The sequence below is a fragment of the Poecilia reticulata genome, linkage group LG21 (genome assembly GCF_000633615.1).
Source record: "Poecilia reticulata strain Guanapo linkage group LG21, Guppy_female_1.0+MT, whole genome shotgun sequence".
NCBI lineage: Eukaryota > Metazoa > Chordata > Actinopteri > Cyprinodontiformes > Poeciliidae > Poecilia > Poecilia reticulata.
This window is the reverse complement of record NC_024351.1, coordinates 810,708-829,491: the sequence shown is the minus strand read 5'-3', so window position 1 is coordinate 829,491 and position 18,784 is coordinate 810,708. Positions and strand designations below refer to the sequence as shown.

Genomic DNA, 18,784 nt, shown 5'->3' with positions numbered 1-18,784 from the left:
AGTAAAGAATTACAGAAAAATAAAATATTTTTTTCAGTCCATCATGAATAAAACATGGACGGGTTTTTATCGTCACTCCTGGACTGGATGCTTCTAGTTTTACCGTTATTCCTGAGATCAGAGACGAAAATCCTAGAAACAACCAAAAATGGGTTTTTGAACAATATGTTGGAAACTGATTTTTAAAACTTTACATCATGTTCCACAAATAAATATTCCACATTGTGATAAGTACGGTGGAGGCTCTGTGATGCTGTGGGTTTGTTCCTCTTCTAAAGACATCAGAATGCATTGCTTTATAAAGTATCAGAAGATTTGAATGATCTGATACTTTTTCCTTCCACTCAACTTTCTACAAATATGCTTGCATACAGCCAGCTTCTTCAGCGATGCTAAAACATTTAAACAATCTTGCAGACTTAAAGGAGCGGCTGCATTTAATCAGGAAGCTCACGATGCTGCGTCTTCAATTTCATTAAACACCAAAACGTTTCTGCTGGGTTTCTCTGCAGCTCAGTCAGAAAACATCTGAGAACTTCAGCTTTCAAGTCCTTCACATATTCTCATCTGGATTCATGTCTGGACTTTAACTAGGCCACTGTAACACATGAATCTGCTTTGATCTAAATTTAGCTCCATCCAGCTTCCCATCAAACGTCAAAACTGCAGCTATTGCACCTCTGACACTTTTTCCTTCCACTCAGCTTTCTGACTGTTTGTATACAGCTGTCGATAGCTCTTCAGTTTGACAAGGCCTACAGTAAATGTCAAATACAATAATCATACAGAGAGCAGCAGCTGCAGGAAGCAAAAAGCACACAGAGAAATTCTTACATTTCATTTTTATTAAACATTGAAACATTTCACAACATTTGGTCCTGAACTAAAAACTGAAATGAAACAGAGGCTCGACATGTTAAAAATGAAAAGTTCCACAGATTCTTCCTTCTCCTGACTGATTTAGACTGAACAAACTAGACATGTAGCTCCAAACGATGTGCAGCAAAACGAACCGACGAACCCTGAGCCCCAAACACTGATTCATAAACATGTTCAGACTGAGCAGGAACTGCAGCTCCAACAGTCTGAGGCTGACGAGCGTCATAAATAAAATACAGTTTCTCATCATTCCAGGATTTTCACAAACTGAACCTGAAACAGGAAAGTTTCAGGAAAACGAACCACAACGAGAAAAAAAAAAACAACAGCAACTTAAAGAAAAAGGACAGAAAAAGATAAAAACCGGGAGCTGGATGAGGATATTTGCCGGGTTGCCATGGCGACATCACGCGGGCTTGGTGGTGCTGTTGTAGACGAGCGTGTCCTGCTCCGACAGCGCCGCGTTGGCGGGGCCCGCCAACCGGCTGGGGGCCTTCCTGCGCCTCCGCAGGTAGCAGTACCCCACGATGACCAGCAGGGCCAAGAGGCCCACCGCCAGAATCACAGACAGAGCAACGGAGCCTGGAGGACAAGACAGCGAGGTCACTTCCTGTCCGAAAGCAGGAAGGCGCCAGAGCGCGCGCTACGCTATTATTCAACAAACATTTCTCACCCCGGCGCTTTACGACCGTTCTGAGGAGGGAACAGAAACAGCTGACAAAATCTAAGAAACCCGGGGCAGGAGGCTAATGCTAATGCTAATGCTAGCATCGGATGAACAGATGACGCTGGAGCCAACTCCACTGATGAAGGTGACCACATCCGGTTAAAACACGAGACCTGAGTGAAGCCTGATTTATGATGCTTCCACTAGGAAGACCAGACCTTTTACACATTTTGAGCTGCTAAAGTTTGGAATGGACAAACGTGAAAGATAAACCAAGCTTCAGGTACACCTCAGAGACACGCCCCTCTAAGCCACGCCCACTTTGGTTCTACAATTTCAGCATCTGCCCGACCCCAGATTAGGTTGGATGAACAGATGGACGAATAGATGATGGATGATTTATGATGGTTGGACGTCTCTTCTGGTCAGAGCAGCTTCTTCCTCATAGCGTCTCCACGAACCAATCAGGTGTCTCGTAGAGGTCAAGGTGTTGATGGATTTTATTTGGGGGTATCAGAGTCGTACAGATGGACGCTGCTTTGTGAAAAGCTCTCCATGTTTGTTGTTTATCAGGTGAAAGGCCAGTGAACATCCAGAACCTGAACCTGCCTGGGTCAGTCGGTGTGTAACAGAGGAAAAAACGCTGATGAACGTACCTGAGCCAGCAGCTTTTTCATCATCATCAGACCCGAAACGATCAAACATCCCTCTGGAAAACATGTTTCTCTCTGCAGAAACACAAACAGAGACCTCAGGAGGTTAAACGTGTTTCATTGAAAATGTTCCAACTGAGGCCAGAGTCTGGGCTGGAATCGGTCCATCAATAATTATTGATTTTAGTTTTAAATATCTGACATTCTGCCAAACCTTTCCGGTTTTAGCCTCAGTTTTCCCTCCATGCTGCCATTTATACTTTTACGAGGAACGGTGATGAAACTTGAAACTGCTGCTGCGCCAATAACTCAACAGGTTGTTGCTAGGTAACCAATGAAGAGTGAGTTGCTAGGCAACCAAAGGATACCACCAACCCAGCTGAGCTGGCTGTGAGAGGCTGAGTGGCTACAGCTTTTCCTCATCCTGCGTCTCCCAGAATGCTGTGCGGTTTTGGATCAGGTTTTAAGAGAAACGACTGAATATTCCATCAGATGTATTATATATGGATATTGATCATGTGTCTATTGCATATAGTTATTGATTGATTGTCCAGCCGGATGATCTGCCTGCAGCTCAGCCTCTCCTGGTCAGCGTTAGCTGGAAGAAGTCTGTCAGTTTCTCTACAGGTTTCCAGAGCCACAGGGTTGTTGTTTTAGCTGGAGACCGGTTCTGGTTCTGTTGGGTTTCTAACCATCTATCCGAGCTGACAGTCAAAAGGTTTCTTGTTGACAGAAAGACGACATTAGCTTGAGCTCCTTCAGTCCATCAGTTTCTCAGACCAGACGCTCTCCGGCAGGGCGTGGAGGTTCTCGGAGGCCGACTCTTCGTCTCGCATCGTAACCCATCCGACACCCGCTGATGTTCCTCCAAAGCCCAGCGTTGATCAACTCCTCACCTGTTACGCCGTCGCAGGTCTCGCTGCAATCATTCTCGTCCTCAAAGTTGTTCCCGTTTTCGTCGCAGCCACCGTAGATGAAGCGTAAGCACTTCCTGTCTTTAGGGTTGTAGTACCAGCGGGGGAAGTGTGCCCGACACGGGCCGGTGCGAGGAGGCACCACGCATTGAGCTGTGGAGAACCAAACGGGCCTGGGTCAGAGTCCTACCCGATTTCTACGGGAAGACTGATCACCATGGCAACCGGAGGAGAAACTCACCCTGGAGGTTGCTGACGTTGACGCTCAGCAGGCGGTTGAAGGTCAGGCTCACTAGAGAAGACGAGGAGGATCATTTCTGTAGCTGCCATGTTTCCAGGCTGCAGCTAAGAAGTTGCTATGCCAACCCAAAAGCACCAATCACAAACACCAGTCTGCTAATRGCTACGTCAACATTGTATCTAGTGGAAGCTAATGCTAATGCGCTAACTTCAACAATGTTGATGGCCACAATATGTCACAAAGACCAGGTTATCTAAGAACGCTCTCACAGTCGATGACTAAAACCTGATGTAAAACTTTATTATAGCTTAATGCAAAAACGCTCAATTAAAATAAGTTTGCTCTGTTATTGGTGCATTAGCGGATTAGCATATGTTCTACACCAGCTACGTTCCCCCAGTCCAAACTGGGAGAACCGAGCTGAACTCTGGTTCTGATAGGCTGTAATAAGCTGCAGACTCAGAAAATCCAGACGGTCAGACTCGTTTTGGAGCCAGATGTCAGACGGCATTTCTTTAGCCTGATGATTACCTTTTCATTGTGCAACATGTCTGGAGCAGCCTCACTGAAAGGCCTCCAGAAGAAATCCCATCAGATTCAAGCTAAACTGAAATGTGGGATCTTCAGACTCGGTAAAAAACTCATCCCAGTTTGCCTAACTGGCTCTCCAGACGCTGGATTGCACTCTGAACATTTTTAACTTTGTTTTGCTTCAATGTAAAATACGACACAGAGGTTTCCTGTGTTTATACAGGAAGACAGGAAACTCAGAAGTGACGGATAAAGTGATCCTGTGTGTGGTTACATTGGCTGCAGAGCTTTTCATCAGAGCCGTTGCTGCAATGGCTCACGCCGTCACACTCCAGAGCTCGGTCCAAACAGCAGCCGTCGTCACAGGTCAGCTGATCGGGGCGGCACTGTGAGCCGCATTCCCCTGCACACACACACACACACACACACACACACACACACACACACACACACACACACACGCACACACACACACACACACACACTTAGGCCGAACCCTCCCACAGTAAGCTGATATGATGAGGAGTTTAGTGAGACTCACTGTTGGCGCTTACAGCGATGCTCCTTTCTGAGGAAACTGAGGACAAAAGAACACAGATTGTGTCACCAGGAGCTGGTTTGTGGCATTAACATCCAAGGTGTGTGTGTGTGTGTGTGTGTGTGTGTTACCTGTGACTCCTCTGCAGGCTGACATACACTCTTTGTTAGACAGGAAGTTGTTCTTGTTGGGTAAACAGCCTCCGTACATGAACTTCTCACAGCTGCACGTCGTCCTGTTGTAATACCACCGAGGGAACGCTGCGCGGCACGGGCCGGTCTTCGGCGGAACCAGGCAGTACACTGAGGGAGAGCATGACATCACTTCCTGCGAGTGGCTTCAAACATGACCCAGATTAAACAGCAGGCCGCTGAGCAGCCGGTGTAAACACGAACCCACAGCAGGGCGTGGTGAAGGAGTGCTGCGGTGTTGACCTCCCGGTAACCATGGAGACGCCAAGTGTTTAACAGCCAGGACCGTGGCTGTCACTGAGCTGGGACCAATCAGAACCAGGACCAATACTCCAACACATCACAAACCGTTTGACCAAACTCAGCGCTGCTAAACTAAAAACGATACTCAGATCAGAGAGCCGACCTGGCAGAGCAGGTTCTGCTGAGCAGGCCGTGTGAAACTGTGTGTGTGTGTGTTAAATAACCAGTTCAGCCAGTATGAAGAGAAGCGTTGATTATTAGCATGAGAACTGGGATTCAGTTCAAACATTAGCACAACAAATGAACTGATTCGCTTTTCACTGCAACTAAAAGCTGCAAATTATAAAAAAGTTTTAAATCAGTGAAAAACTTTAACCGTCAGCATCTGAACTAAGAGTTCAGAAACCAGTTAAATCCAGTATTTATGTCAATATATCTATTTAAATGTAACTTTACTGTCAGTAAATCCTTTAAACAGTCAACAGTTGGACCATTAACCGACTGGGAGCAGATCCCTCAGAAACCAAAGGGAGGTGAGCAGAACAGTTAGTAGATCCCTGACTGGGTCACCTGACAGGAGGTTTCTCCATAAAGCTTTCCACTGATGAGTGGATCCTTCGAAGAACCAATGGAAATAAAGAAATCGCTCACAACTGGTGCATAAAGATTCCCTAAACAGAGAATCAGGATTCATTAAATGTTTCACCGCCGGCTAGTAGAACCCAACGGAAGAGACCAAGTCTTGAAATGGCCAATCAGAAGTTAGTAGATCCCTGAAGTTTACCAGCTAAACTTTGAGGGATCGACAGGCAGTGGATCCCTTCAGCCCAGCTGGTTTTAATCGACGGCTGGTTCACAGGTATTTACTGAGCTGCATCAGTGTGCTGAAGCAGCAAAGCATCTAAAACATGCAGAGCGCCGCGGCGTTGGGACCAGGACAGGAAATCAGCGTCTAACCAATGAACAGGTGGGAAGAGATCCATTACACCAGGCCGGCCCAGCGGATCTGTCCTCCACAGCGGGAGTAAGACACGCCTCAAGTAATCCACCAACAGGCAGCAGGTTCCTAAAGTTTACACCTTAAACCATCAACTAAAAGTCAGGGGATCCATCAGAACACCAATAAACTTTGTGATCAGCTGACAAAGTTCAGTTCAAAGTTCAACCAACAGAAAGTAGATCCTGTTAGAAATGAATCGGTCCCTCCAGGTCAGAACTGACTGAGAAGATTCCTCAAAAGCTTCAACACTCGACCGACGGGGAGACGACCCATCAGACCAGCCTGCCGGCAAAACCCTGAGCCGATTCATGACCAACTTTAACTTCATGAACAAACCGTTAGATCCTTGAGAGGAGCGATCTGAAAACAGACGTCATGCTAAGCTAACTGTCCGGCAAACTGATCATGTGCATCAAACATCAGCAGCAAGGCCTGCATTTCCCATGAGCACTCACAGCTGGTCAGCTCTGGGGTGAGGACCCTGATGGTGACCGTGTCATGGCCGCTCTTCCCCTTGGAGTCTGTGACGGTCAGCTTCAAGACGTAGGAGCCCGGCTGCAGGTTGGAGAGCCTCACCTGGTCGTCAAGGTTGGTTTTCTGCAGAGGAAAACGGGGGAACTTAACGGGCCGGTCAGCGGAGAGGCAGGAAAACGTTCTGATGGACGGGAGAGACGCAACTACGACCTCAGAGGAGACGGAGCACTAAATAATTATACTCAAGTAAAAGTAAAAAGCATCCGTCCAAAATATTAAGAGTAAAAAATGCAAAAAGTTTGTTCAAGTACTAAACTATCAAATGATCTATCATTTAATATTTAAAAATTACATCATCAGATGGACCAAAACATAAAGTTAAGTGGAAATGTTGGCATTTTAAGAATGAAAATGACAATAATTAACATAAGTTACAAAATCAGGCAAAATAAAATGTTTCCAAATCAGTTTTCTTTGCATAAAACAAACTTCAGAAACTGCAGCTGTGTGTCTGTCTGGTGAGGTTTTGGTTAAAACATGTTTGTTTTTCATTCAGTGGGAAGAAAATCCAGAAATTTCACTAAAATAAGAGCAAAATACTTCATGTTTAAATGACCCAAGCAAAAGTAAAAGCACAAAGTAGATAATAAAAAAAAAAAAGAAAAGTTACTCAAGTAAATGTAACTGAGTAAAAGTAACTATACCCAACTCTGAGCCTGTTCAGACTGGACAGGAATCGGGTCAGCCTGAACTCCCAGCAGCTCTAAATGGTTTGCTTTGACCTTCTACTGACCACCTGAGGACCAGGTGAAGCCCCGCCCCCTGCAGGTGTTACCTCCAGCTTCAGGCTGTGGTCTCCGCTCTGCTGAGTCCACTTGTAGTCAGAGATCTTAGCGTGGTGCAGCGGCATGCTCTCGGAGCCGTTGAGCGTCACGTTCTCCCCGGGCTGCAGGACGACGTCAGGGCCGGCGTTGGCGATGGGCGGAGCCAGCTCACCTGGGAAACAGCAGATCTGTTTACGACACGGAGACAGCGTTTCCTCTGGAACAAACACTTTGACTCATTTTCCTATCGGAGCATTTCAGATGAATGCTCTCCTTGTTAAAGGGACAGTTCCACTCAGAGAGACGGGCAGTGGACATCTCTCCTGGTGTCTTCACTTTATCAAACTTGAAAAAAAAAAACATGTTTGACAACTGATTTAAGATTAAATCTATGATGGCTGCAAGCGCCAAAAACTATTGGGAAAAAAAACAACCCATGAATGATGCAAACTCTAAAACACACAAAACAAATGCAACAGAAAAATCCTGCAAACACAAAAAATGGAAGCAAAACAAAACAGAAAATATGAAACGCTGCAAACTTTCCCTACAAAACGGAGGTCCTCCAGACCACTAGGGGGAGTCTGGAGAAGCTTTTATCTACATAAATATGCAGCTTTCATGAAATATTGAAAAAGACATGAAGCGTAGTGAGCCTTTTCCGTCTTTCTCCTAAAGGTCTGGTCTCAGGTGATTTGGTGGTCGACTCCCTCTAGTGGCCTGGAGGACTTCCTTTTTCTAGAGCAAGTTTGGAGCATTTCAGATTTCCTCTTTATTTCCATTTTCTGTGTCTGCAGTGTTTTCTGATTGCGCCCGTCATCAACCGCAGAAAACCCACAGAACGGGGAAATAAACGCCAATAAGACAGCAGCCATGTTGGATTTGGGACAGGTGAGAAACCTCCAACTTCCAAGGTGAAATTTCAAATTCACAAAACTATTTATTGTTGCAATTTAGCATTAATGACCATCAAGAACAAACAACATGCAGTGTTAGCCAAGGGAAAAAAAACCTTTTAATCAGCATCCCGTCACAGGGACACGACTTATTCCTAATTCTTGGTCTAAATCTACATAAATAACCTCAAAGATAAAGTCGACTCCAGCAGGCGACCAGCGCCAGAGACTCACGGCTTCAGGAACGGAGATGAGCCTCTGATCCACGACTTGAAACAACCGTCGTCCTTCAGTTAATGTCTTTCTTACAAAAGGTTTTCAGCTCATAAGCTCCTTGGAGAACATTTCAAATTCTAGCTGCTGCTGTCAAAACCATTTTATACACCTAAATTCTCTTGGATTGACTTTAATCAGAAAAGCTGTGCCAGTTTAAGATCTGCAAAGGTGTGACAGTGACGGGTTATAAGGCTCTCTGCCCAGGGCAGAAAGCTGCCAGGGGCGTCACATGCACGCTCATTTGTTACGCAAGCAGCTTTCCTTTGGATGTTTACTTGTGGAGGAATGGCGACAGCAAAGCAGATGTTGGTGTTCCATCTAAATGAAGGAGTCTGTCTCTTTAAAACTCAGTCTGACTGTGAAAACAACAAAAGCTAAACATTTAAATGCAGATCTCAGCTGACTCATCTAAGCTGTTTGAGTTTCATAAAAAGCTTTAAAAGACAATTATTGATTGACAAAGTAAGAAAATGTAAAGAAATTAGATCAGGATCAATCTTTCTGCTGAATTAAAACTCTCCTGCGTTTCCTCTCTGGTGATTTGTTGCTATTGATTAGGTATTGATTGGTGTTTGCGCCCTCACCTGGTGCCTCCAGGTATCTCTGGTACGTGCTCCTCCTAATGTAGCTCTTGTATCCGGCCTGGTTCACAAACCGACACACAAAACGGTTTTTATGGACGCAGTCAAACAGCACGCACGTGCGCGTGTCCTGCTCTTCCTCGGCGCGCGGCTCCAGCAGCGCCAGGTTGCATCGTGGGTCCTTACAGCACTGCGTCTCGCACTCCTCATCCACGGACACGGCCTGCGTGTCCAGCAGAGCGGCGCCGTCCTCCACCGCGTCCTTCGCGTCCAGAACGAAGTTCTCACTGCCGGAGACGAACGCGCTGCCGCCGCTGTCGCATTGCTCTGCCGCGCCGCGCCGCGCGCCGCGCAGCAGAACCAGCAACAGCAGAGAGGAAGTACAGAACCGGAACATTTCGGTCAACTCGAAACTGACGAGGAAAATGAAGAAGAGTCCGCCTCAGTCCGACAGAAAACGGGGACGTTTGAGCCGCTCCTCAGCGCGCGCTGCTTCGGTGTGTCTCACCTGTTGCCCGACAGGAAGACAAAACACACAGCAGGCCAATGAGGTGACGCGCCTCTGACGTCACTCAGGTGTGGCCCACAGACAGCAGAGGACAGGTTTCAGGGAGAGAAGCAGAAAAAATTGGTGGCACTGCAGAAATGGATCCCAATGTGAGCGAATGCTGTTTTCACCACAAACCTGGAGAGAAAATCAAAACATTTAATGTCGTTTTAAAGAAGTCAGAGGATAAATCAAGTTTTATCTCCTGTGACTACAAACGGATAAGCAGATTTCAGAATTTAATTTTGTTTTTTGACTGGTTCATCCACAACAAATAGATATGCGTTGATTTTATTCCTATAGAGGGTTCTCAGAAGAACATCTAACCTAAACAAATAAAAATACATTTTTTGTTAAAAAAAAAGTTTTATTAGATTTTTTATTTAGGTTTTGTCACTTTTTGTATTATTAAAGTTAATTTATTCTTGTTGTTCTTTTATTTCTACTTCAACAAAATAATTAGAAAAAGAATCATTATAATTGGAATAATACGAATACTACTGCTAATAATAACTCTTATTATTATTATTATTATTATTATTATTATTATTAATAACTGTTTTGAGTTGTACACACTTTCTTTCTCTAGCCCTCTTTTTTTAATATATTGAAAATTATACTCACTAACATAAGTTAATTATGACTGTTAATAACGGCAAGTTCTAAGGAAAATATTGGAACAGCTTAAGACCAGTATAATAGCAATATTAAAGGGTAAAAAGATCAAAGTATTGCCAAAAAAATGATGAGTTAAAACAGAATATTTATGGTGCAGTACAAGTTATAACCTGTAGGGGCGGTGCAGCACCCTGGGGCCAATCATATGCGCCAGAAGAAGCCAGCGAGAGGCTGTGACGGGAGCGGGTTGTTTGAATCTTGTTTTGGTCCTCTTCATAACACTTCCGGTAAGAAAACGTGTTTTATTATTGTTTCCTTCAAGAATACTTGAAGCAAAACGTGAATCCTTTCTTCGCTGGTGTTCCACATTAAGCATTTATGAGTCTAACGATTTCTATCCACGCCTCTGACGTTTTCAGCCGAATTTCACTGAAAAACCGGCGAATTTTAGTATAAAGTGATTACTGACACTAAGAACGCCAACATTTGCGACGCTAAACGTAAATACGGCCTAATACAAGCTTTTTATCAAATTCGGCTCAGAATAAACAACAACCACAAAGTGATGATTTCCATAAAATCGGAGGGCTGAATCCCAAATCCAAGGTAGTGGAGTAAACTGGTAGTTTCCAGATACCCTGGTTTAATTAAGCCTGGGTTTAGTTTCACAAAAGCAGAAGCACGTAAGTTACCATGGTAATGGATCCCGTCCAGCTATCCTGCTCCATGCCAGGCTAAGTTAATCCTGGTCCCTCAGTCAGCGTCACACCGACCAGAAGCCAACATGTTCAGTTTTCTTACCTGTCTGGCTTAAAATATCACTGAATCATGTTGGCAGTTGTATTATTATTTTAACATTACGTGTATTGTTACTGTTCGATTATGTTTCTGAAAACTGCGGTTCTAATAACGTTTACAACCTAAATTAACTTTAGTTTTGCCACATTATTAAACAAATGCACAGTTTAAGTCACCATATTTCAGACTTGCACTTATTTACGTCATAAACATACCTGGTGTGTCTATCAAGAAGGCTGCCAAGAGCTATATACATTTTATCTCCGTTACAACTTTAGTTTGCCGTTGAGCTGCTTTTGCACTAACCGTTACGCGGGAAGTTGCCCTTTCAGAATAAAAGCATGACAACTCAAACAGGAAGTTTGCCATAGTTAGAAGTAATTAATGGTGATAGGCGATTTTTATGGTTTCTCTTGCAGAATTGTCTTTTTTTTTAGATAATTATTGCACAAATGGCTTATAAATTATTATTATTTTTTTTTACATCATCACTTGAATATTAAACTAATTTGGAGATGAGAAGGCTAATTGTGTTTAACAATAATGAGCTTGTTGGTAGTGATTGATTCTTTGTTTCTGGTCCATGCAGGTGCAGAGATGGAAGGATTGTCGGTCAGCTCTCTGTAAGTGAAATCTGTAATTTAAAGCTAAAGCAGAGCAGCTTTATAACGTTTTTTTAAAACTAAATAAAATATTTCACTTTACCAACTGTGATTTAAAGAATCAGTTGAACTTTAAGTATTATAGATTATAAATCTAATTATTTGTATAATTCTGTTATTCTGGTTAATAAAAAACAGCAAAATTAAAATTATTACAGTATTGCACTTCACTTAAAATTATATATTTTTAAAATAAAATAATTTATAGCCTTACGAGTCATGAAGAAGACAGTTGTCAGTTGTCACATGTTTGACAAGAATTTTAAACCAACCTCTAATGGTAATAATTAAAGAAACTGGCAATATTTCAACAAATTATTGGAAAGTTTAGTGGAAGGAAAAAGTCACACAAACAGGAATATTTGATTTTAATCAACTATTAAAACAAATATAAAAGAAAACACTTAAAATGTGATATTCCGGGTGTAATATATGTACAAATTGTTAAAAGAAACTATGTGTTTGATGGCTGCAGATCAGCCAATCAGAGCACGGTGCAGGTGAACATTGGGGCGGGGCTTCAGGGTGGGGGCGTGGCCAGCCAGTGGAGCCCTTACTGTAAAGAGGACCTGATGAGAGGAGGGGAGGAGCTGTGCTTCGAGGAGCTGCGGGCTGAGAGATACAACCAGCAGAAACAGAAGGAGATGGAAGGTGCGTTCGCTGTCCTCATGATGCCTTCACTGCCTGTGGGAAATGAGAGTTATCGCTTCAGTTTCAGCTTCTGGTTGCTTCCTGCAGAGAGGATGCGACACCTGAACGAGCAGCAGGAGCAGCTGAGTCAGGAGCTGGAGGAGAAGAAGAGGCTGCTGCTCAGAAAGTCCCAACAGGTGGGTTCTGACCCGGTTCTGGTTCTGCTCACTGACTATGGCCATGGACTCACAGTTCTCTTTCTCCTGTCAGATCAGCAACGTGGATCAACCTGCTGCTGCTCCCTTCAAAATACTGGATGAGTCTGGTTCCGAAGAGTCTGCCAGGTAACCAACTATAACCGGATCAGAACTGGACCGGAACCAGAACTCCCCCATCTCACCGTCTGACTGTTGTCCTGCAGGAAGTCGGAGCCGTCCTCAGACGAGCTGCCAGACGACGTCTTCCTGCGACCCGATGAGAAGGGACTGTGTGTGAGGGTTCAGTTTCCAACCCGACCCGACCAGAACCACCAGCAGAACCGGCCACCAGGTGACCAGAACCTGAGCGCTGGAGCAGGACATGCTTCTAAAATGATCCAGATTTTTATACTCATGTTTTATTTTCCTGATCTTATGACTTTCTCTGAATTTTCTGACTTTATTAATTTCATTAAAACTTTATATAATATTATGAGAATAAAGTCAAAATATTATGATAAAAATTTAATCATAATATTTTGACTTTATTCTCATGATAGTAGAACTTTTTTTATTTTTTAAATTTAAACAGTATTTTCTTAATATTACTTTTAAAAAGTCATAATATTACAATAATAAAGTCTCTTAAAAAATATAATATTTTGGCTTTATGTTTGTAAAATTGCAACTTTATTCTCAGATTATTACAAATGTATCTTGTAATTTAAAACCAAAAATTGTTAACTTGTTTCCAAAACCCCGTCGTAGAATTCAATACAAAACATGCAGAAGAGACTCTGATTGCGAAGGAAAAACTTTTTATGAATAATGAAAATACACAACCTGACAAAACGTGTCGCTTACAATATAAAGTAAGAAAAATAACGAGAAGTAAAATCAAGAAGTTGCTGAAATTTTGATGACCTGAAAATTCTCCTGAAACTTCCTGGTTTTCAATCATTTTCCTTAAATTCTGTTAAACTCAAAGGATTCATGGTTTGATTTTCCCTCCATCAGATCAGGCTGGTGGTTCTTATGTGTTTGGTTTGCTGACGCCCGTCTGATCTCAGGTCAGCCGAGTCGGACTGAGCGGGACCTCCGGGCCGAGCGGGACCTCCGAACCGAGCGGGACCTCCCGACGGAGCAGGACCTCCGAACCGAGCGGGACCTCCGAACCGAGCAGGACCTCCCGACGGAGCAGGACCTCCGAACCGAGCGGGACCNCCTCCGAACCGAGCAGGACCTCCCGACGGAGCAGGACCTCCGAACCGAGCGGGACCTCCGAACCGAGCAGGACCTCCCGACGGAGCGGGACCTCCGAACCGAGCGGGACCTCCCGACGGAGCGGGACCTCCGAACCGAGCGGGACCTGGATTCCCAGGAAAGTGTCTCTCAGCCCAAAAAGCAGCTGAGCCCCATAGAGGAGATCAGTGTGGAAGCCGCATCCCTCACTTCTCCTGGAGAACTGTCCGGGGGGAGCTTCAGTCCACTGGACCAGAACCAGAACCAGGAGGCTCTCAGTCGGTCTCATGGTACGGAAGGTTCCAGGTTCCTGGATTGGAAAATGAAACGGATGTTTGTTTTGTGAGTGGGTTCTACAGAAACGGTTCTGATTTGTCTTCCAGCTGTAGATCCCTGCGACCCGGAAGTCCGTAGACAGCTGTTGGACCTTTTTGACATCACTTCCTCTGCAAACCTTCATTCGGAGCAGCGCCCCCTACCTGCTGTTGAGGAGGGCAGCCTTCTGGACCTCGGTATTATTCTGAACTTAGGTTCTGAATCGTTAACTCCAGATTGGGATTTTTAATTTGTAGCGATTACAGCTGAGCAGGACCTTAAAGGCCGATCAGTGGAGTTCCTCAGGGACGAGTCCTCAGTCCCTCTGCTCTCTACTGGTTCACAGTCTAAACCAGAAGTTTCACCTTTTTTTTTACACTTTCTGAACTTAAATCAGACCAAACTTATAGGTGGTCAGTTAGAATCTCAAATTATTTTCACTCCTAAAAAACAAGAAAGTTTTATTTTGAAGATTTTTAGAAACTTCTTCTTCAAATTATAGAAGTTTACATTCATCTGGTCTCTATCAGAGTAATTTACGTTCAAACTGTATGACTTGGCTCAAACATTTCTGGGTTTTGTTCACAAGCTGCTGATATTTTCACTGGCAGTTGGTTCAATACCTGTGGATGTATCTTAAGTAAACTGGGTCAGTTTACCACAGTAAACTGGTTTTTGTACCAGTTAAGGTTAATCTTTTTTTTTTCCAACTGGGCCTGTCATGATGACAATAAATTGTCTCAGAAATTAATTGATTTATTGGTTATTGTGACAGACTTTCTGTTTGCATGTTAAATCTGCAGGTGTCAGTTTTTCTTTTTTTTTTTTGTGAAAACTGGTTTTCCTCAGATTACACGCAAACCAAAACAAACATTTCTCTGGTTTTGTCGACTCTCTGGCTGCTACAAATTAGAAAATATTTTTTCTAAACTCACTTATGATGCTGAAGTTTGGGAAAACATGGAAACCCCCAGATAATGTTTTCTTCCATGTTGAACTAAAACTCTTCATCCTGGAGGTGGAAACGAGCCGGAGCTGCAGGTTCATCCTGACTCAGCAGCTTGTGGTTCCCAGACACCTGCAGCCGACAACATTTAGCCTCAGAAAGATGAAAACATTCGTTTAAAAACCTGTTTTCTATGAAAATAATCCCATTCCAGAACGCTTATAAACCCAGCTCTAAATATGAGACTGAATGAACGGCTTCAGACGGGACCGGCTGCTGATTGGCTGTGTGAGTCATGTGACACTGGAATTAAAGGACACCAGCTTTACTCTGCTCTGTCCACTAGGGGGCGACACATTCTTCATTGAAAGCAGACTTCTGGACAGAGACGGCGTCTCCGTCTTCAGAGCAGCAGCAGATAATCAGTCTGTGTTTATAAAGGCGAGTCTTCCTGGTTCTGATGGGCCCGGCTGGCCCGCCCACTGCCTGCTGGTCATGTGACTGACTGATGCTTCCTGCTGCAGGTGGAGCGCTGCTCGGCCCCCTGGGACTTCTACCTGTTCACCCGCCTGAAGGAGAACTCGCCGTCTGCTGACAGAGCTGCTCTGATCAGCTGCTTCCTGTTTGAGGACGGCTGCATCACCGTCTACGCGCCGCCCGCAGGCCAGCAGCTCACTGTGAGACCAGTCAGTCGGTCAGACTCGGGCTGATCTCTGGTTTCCAGCTGGAACAGCTGAATCTGTTCTGACTCTAGATCTATAACTCTAGATCGTCCCTCTTTGGGTCCAAAGATCATAACTTCAGTTTCTGTTCAGCTGGAAAACGTTTCGTCTCCCTTACTTTGACTTGTCCTCAGGATCTGTTCAGTGCTTTAATGGGTTTAACTTTATTCTCATAATATTAAGTCATATATTGATGTAAAAATCAATATTATGACTTAAAATTTGGTTGTTTCACCTTTATTTTGCATCCCTTGGTTCTTTAAAGAAGTCATGATATTACAAATATATAGTCAGAATATTTTGGGAATAAAGGAAAAATGCTACAATGTTTTTCTCAAAATGTTTTGACTCGAATGGGTTCAGAGTCGCCTGCTGACGTGATGCACAGCTGTGTATCATGGGCGTTGCCATGGTAATCTTCCCTGTGCATCATGTGCGTTGTCATGGTAATCTTCCCTGTGTATCATGTGCGTTGTCATGGTAACTCTTCCCTGTGTATCATGTGCGTTGTCATGGTAACTCTTCCCTGTGCATCGTGTGTTGTCATGGCACCTCGTCAGTTTTCCCGGTAACCCGGTGTGTCATGTGGTCAGGTTGTGGCGGACTGCGCGCGTGTCGGCGTGACAGCCGTCAGGCTGCTGGAGCTGGTGCTGCAGCTGCACGGCTGCAGCCTGCTGCATGCGGGGCTGCAGCCCGGCATGCTGGCCTCCTGCGGCGCCGCGGCGAACCAGGACTGGCTCTTCCCGCTGGACTGGTCGTCCTCGCTGGACCTGGATCTGCAGAAAGACGTCCGGTCCATCCAGCAGATCCCGTCCGCTCAGGCCTACGTCAGGCTGGGTCTGCTGCAGCCCGCCGACCCGCCTCACACCGTAAGCACGCCTTCGTCTCGTTAACGGCCCCCGGCTCAGAACGGGTCAGTCTCACCGGGTCTGTCCGTTTCCTGGCAGGTGGACCTGGTGGGCGTGGCTGAAACCATCTACTTCCTGTTGACCAACAGCGAGATGAGACCAGAGAGACACGGCAGCAGCTGGACAGTGAAGCAGTACGGTGGAGTCCGACCCGGTTTCTGACACGTAGAACAGAAACACTCAGATACAGCTGGGGGAGCCCAGCAGGAACCACAGGAAACTGGGTTTATTTCTGCTGGAGTCCGTTTACCAGTTTCAGGACCAGAACCTGAAACTGGTCCTGAAACTGGACCAGTCAAGGTAGTTCTGATGAGATTTGGTTATATAAAAACAGGCTTTAATGCTGAAAAATGATCAGGTGTTACAAGCCATACATGTCATAGAAATGGATCAGAACCAGAGTTACTCTGGGCTCACCTGATGGATGGAACCAGGTGAGGCAAAGACTGGAGAGTTTCCTCAGTCTGTTTCCTCCCTGAAGGCTAATCAGTCTGTCTGTTTATGTGTGACTGACGTAAACATGGTTGTGTCAGCTGCAGCGTGTGAGCAGATGAGAGGAAAACAGAATCCATAGCATTATACTGGGTAAACTGGTTTTATCTACCGCAGTAAACTGGTTTATCTTACATTGTAACTGATGTTGAAATGACTGCCTCTAACATTGAAGGTTTAAAATGTGGCTGATTCCTTCTCTCTCTCTCTGCAGCAGCGACGTCTTCATGTCGACCTGGCGAAGGTTTTTCGGTTCGCTGCTGAACGCCGGCGGTCGCTCGTCCATCTCCATCCTGTCGGAGCTGAAGGACCAGCTGTCTGAGCTTCACCTGTGAAGCACATGTTGTCTGTTTAATATTTGGTTTCATTAATAAATAAATTTGTTGCAGCCGCTGTTTGGTTTATTCATTTAATCATGGAACCAGCAGGGGGCGCTGTAGTGCGGCCGTGATGGGAACGATTATTCTCAGATATTTCTGGATGAAACTATAAAAAATTTATATTATTTCTTTTTTTGAAACAAAAAACAAAACATTTTTGACGTGAAACTCCATGTTTTTTCAAATTTCTGAGAATAGAGGAAGATGGAGACATAACACCAGGTTTAAAGTCCCTCCTCTGGCTCCCTGTAGCTCAGAGAATAGACTTTAAAATACTGATGTTAGTTTATAAATCACTGAACGGTTTAGCACCACAATACCTTAAAGATCTGTTATTACTGTACCAACCGTCTAGACCCCTCAGGTTCTGGTTCTGGTTCTGGTCTGCATCCCCAGAACCAAACATGGAGAAGCAGCATTCAGCTTCTATGCACCACAGATCTGGAACAAACTTCCAGAAAACTGTAAAACAGCTGAAACACTGAGAGCCTTTAAATCTGAACTTAAAACCCACCTGTTAGAGTTGCTTATGGCTAAAGTAGAATAGGAGTGGGTTTTGATGTTTTGATGTTTTTAATTTTTTATTTCTCTTTCTCACTGTTTCCGTTTTAATGATGGCCAGTTAAACGACATTTAAAAATCTTTTTCTTTCTCACTGTTTATTCACTGTCACATGTTTTTATTTTAATTATGTAAAGTACTTTGAAATGCCTTGCTGCTGAAATGTGCTATACTAATAAAATTTGATTGATTGAATGAATAATCCCAAAATTTGTGAGGTTTTCAGAGATAAAAAATGTCCATTAATCAATCCATCCATCCATCCATCCATCCATCCATCCATCCATTTTCTTACACCTTGTCCCTCAGTGGGTCAGGAGGTGCTGCTGCCTCTCCAGCCAACGTTCCGGGCGAGAGGCGGGGTCACCTGGACGGGTCACCTGGACGGGTCACCTGGACGGGTCACCTGGACGGGTCACCTGTCTGTTGCAGGGCTAAAAAATGTTCACTTCTTTTTTTTAACAGAAATTTCTTTTTTTCTTTAAAACATTTCTGATATTTCAAAATTTGAGCGTTTTTATAGAAAACTTTTGAATTTTCAAACTTAATATTTTTCTTCTAAATAGTTGAAAATCTCTGAGATTCAACTCAAAATTTCTGAGTTTTTTCTAGCACATTTTCAGCTGTTTGAAACTTTTATTTTTTAAATTTGACTTTTCAGATGCAGAAATGTTCTAATTTTTTCTAGACATTTTCTGAGATTAATCTAAAAGTTTTCTTGTTTTTCTAGCAAAATTTTAACTTCTGAAATTCAAATGTTTTTTCTAGAAAATTTGTTTTTTTAAGCTATTGAAAAAAATTAACTCAGAAATTTCCAATTTTTTTCTAAAAAATTCTGAAATAAATCTGAAAATTTCT

At 43.9% G+C, this 18,784-nt stretch overlaps 2 protein-coding genes across 2 annotated transcripts; one reads left to right on the top strand and one right to left on the bottom strand.

Moving 5' to 3' along the window:
• Positions 1-882: 882 nt before the first annotated feature.
• LOC103457124 (kunitz-type protease inhibitor 1-like) lies at positions 883-11,194 on the bottom strand. Its single transcript, XM_008397074.2, has 11 exons — positions 11,087-11,194; positions 8,912-9,593; positions 7,167-7,327; positions 6,313-6,454; positions 4,555-4,725; positions 4,427-4,462; positions 4,160-4,288; positions 3,355-3,405; positions 3,096-3,266; positions 2,203-2,274; positions 883-1,461 (listed from the first exon to the last, which is right to left on the bottom strand). Exons 2-11 carry the CDS (start codon positions 9,303-9,305, stop codon positions 1,286-1,288), a joined length of 1,503 nt encoding a protein of 500 aa, XP_008395296.1. The 5' UTR covers positions 9,306-9,593; positions 11,087-11,194; the 3' UTR covers positions 883-1,285.
• On the top strand, positions 10,055-17,378 carry bub1ba (BUB1 mitotic checkpoint serine/threonine kinase Ba). The gene is made up of 13 exons (XM_008397092.2): positions 10,055-10,360; positions 11,461-11,494; positions 12,009-12,184; positions 12,272-12,360; positions 12,434-12,507; positions 12,585-12,712; positions 13,431-13,892; positions 13,986-14,114; positions 15,210-15,304; positions 15,388-15,540; positions 16,179-16,454; positions 16,533-16,627; positions 17,200-17,378. The coding sequence occupies exons 1-13, from the start codon at positions 10,279-10,281 to the stop codon at positions 17,318-17,320; spliced, it is 1,914 nt and encodes a 637-aa protein (XP_008395314.1). The 5' UTR covers positions 10,055-10,278; the 3' UTR covers positions 17,321-17,378.
• Positions 17,379-18,784: the final 1,406 nt, after the last annotated feature.

Bases quoted from the DNA above. Each gene is read 5' to 3' on its own strand.
- LOC103457124 (XM_008397074.2), bottom strand. From the start codon at position 9,305: ATGTTCCGGTTCTGTACTTCCTCTCTGCTGTTGCTGGTTCTGCTGCGC. The intron at 6,455-7,166 runs GTAACACCTGCA...TTTCCTCTGCAG, and splicing joins ACCACAGCCTGAAGCTGGAG to AAAACCAACCTTGACGACCA. The intron at 2,275-3,095 runs GTGAGGAGTTGA...GTGTTTCTGCAG, and splicing joins GACCTGCGACGGCGTAACAG to AGAGAAACATGTTTTCCAGA.